The 2079-nt window shown below is 49.1% G+C and overlaps 1 protein-coding gene across 1 annotated transcript in view; it reads left to right on the top strand.

Moving 5' to 3' along the window:
- The first annotated feature begins 77 nt into the window (after positions 1-77).
- PTPN6 (protein tyrosine phosphatase, non-receptor type 6) overlaps positions 78-2079 on the top strand; it is a 15803-nt gene continuing 13801 nt past the window's right edge. Inside the window, exon 1 of the mRNA XM_010844922.1 lies at positions 78-372. Coding sequence (XP_010843224.1) covers positions 359-372 — 14 coding nt within the window. The 5' untranslated portion in view covers positions 78-358. The remainder of the gene's footprint in view (positions 373-2079) is intronic.

Genomic DNA, 2079 nt, shown 5'->3' with positions numbered 1-2079 from the left:
CTTCCTGCGGCTCGGTTGGCTGGCGGGCCAGGTGGAGTTCCAGGTGGCTCCTCCCTTCCCCAGGGAGGGAGGCGGGGGACAGGCAGGCAGTGCTGGCCTGGCGCTAGACTGCTGAGTGGGGCTGGAGGGAGAAGCCAGCTGCTGAGGCCAGCTCCGCCCCACCTGTCCCTTTTCCGGGGTTATTTAGTCCAGGGGCTTGTCCCCGCGGTGCCTGTGGCCTGGCGGGCAGCATCGAGAGGAAAGTGGCTGGTTTCTGAGCATTCTTCCTCACCTGGCTTGGGCCCCTGCACAGCTGCGCCACGGGGCTCAACCCCGCCCCCTGTGCCTTCTGCCTGGGACTCCCCACCCCTCTGGGGAAATGCTGTCCCATGGGTAAGTCCCCTGCTCCATCTGGCTAACGGGGGCTCCTGTTCATTCGGGAGGGAGGGGCGGGGATCCTGCTCATTCCTGACAGGTGCATGACCATGAGTGCGACCTGCCCCTGCCCCCTCCCCAGGTCACTTTTCCTCAAAGATGCCAGAACTCCAGCCTTGTTCATGACCGTCTGACCCACCCCCCTTCTCTAGTACTTTCTCCCTGACAGATGCATATTTATTCTCACCAAATTTCTTTCTCTGCCTTCTGGTCCCCTGCTTCTGTCTTCTGCTAAGGACACGTTCCCTAGGGAGCTGAATGTCACCTGAAACATTACAAATCTGAAAAGCAGACCTGAGAAAGATGCCCTGTTGCCACTAAATGTCCCAAATCCTTCATTCCGATCTCCCTCAGTTTTCCTTCACTCCTCTGCATCAATTCATTCAGATACTGTTAAGTATCTATTGTATGCTGGTGCTTTTTAGTTTTTAAATTTTTTTAAAGATTTTTTTTTAATGTGGACCATTTTTAAAGTCTTTATTGAATTTGTTACAATATTGCTTCTGTTTTATGTTTTGCTTTTTTGGCCCCAAGTCATGTGGGAGGGATCTTAGGTCCCCAGTCAGGGACGAACCTACACCCTGGGTATTGGAAGGTGAGGTCCTAACCACAGCCAGGGAAGTTCTGCCAGGTGCTTTTTAAGGTGCTGCCAATACTGTAACAAACAAGAGAGACACAGTTCCTGCCTTCACGGAGCTTCACGCAGGTGGAAGGGGACAGACTGCCCAAGGAACCCATTAAATAGGATAATTGCCGGGTCTCAGAAGTGTTACCCAGAAAATAAACCAGCTTCACATGCTAATAAGGGACTGGGGTGCCAGTGGCATCACTGGCTGGAGGGGCCAGGGAGGGCTTTCCTGAGTCGGTGACTCAGAAGGTGAGACCTGGATGAGGAGGAAGAATCAGGCTCCAGTGCTGCTGGCAGAGAGAATGGCCAGTGCAAAGACCCTACTGTGGGAATAAACTGAATGATGGTGCCTGGAGGCAGAGTTGGCCAGTGAGGACAGAGGAGGGCTGGGTCACGTGGGGCCTTCTTGGTGTTTGGATACTACAGTGAGGACCTGCTGGGCGTCTTGGTGAGTTGGTAGGTTGGTCACCCCAAGTCCAGTAAGTTCTTGCTTCTTATATTCACTTGCTCTCAGTGCACCCCTTGTCTCCTTCAGCCCCAGTGTCAAGATTCTTTTTTAAAAAAATAATTATTTAAAAATTTATTTTATTAATTATTAATGTATTTAGAAATTATTTATTGATATATTTATTTATAAATTATTGATAGATTTATTTATAATTAAATTACTTATTAATTTATGTGTAAACAAATGATTTATTGGTAGATTTATTTATAAATAATTTGTTTATTGATAGATTTATTTATATATAAATATATTTATTTATTAGTTGTGGCATGTGGGATCTAGTTCCCTGATGAGAGGTTGAACCCGAGCCCCCTGCACTGGGAGGGAGGAGTCTTAACCACTGGACCGCCAAGGAGATCCCTGCTGTCAAGGTTCTCATTGGGTCTTCTGGTCCCCAATCCCTTCCATGCTCCTGCCTCCATCATTTTCCTGCCAGATGGCTGGCAAGTCCTTTCCTGAGAAAGAATCCTTCCTTGGTTCCTCAGGCTAGCCCTGTGAGACCCTCTGCCAAGGGTCCCAGCCTCTCAGA

The sequence above is a fragment of the Bison bison genome, unplaced genomic scaffold (genome assembly GCF_000754665.1).
Source record: "Bison bison bison isolate TAMUID 2011002044 unplaced genomic scaffold, Bison_UMD1.0 scf7180017864213, whole genome shotgun sequence".
In the NCBI taxonomy this organism is placed as follows: Eukaryota; Metazoa; Chordata; class Mammalia; order Artiodactyla; family Bovidae; genus Bison; species Bison bison.
Note: the sequence above shows the minus strand (reverse complement) of the source record. Positions and strands in the feature narration are given on the sequence as shown.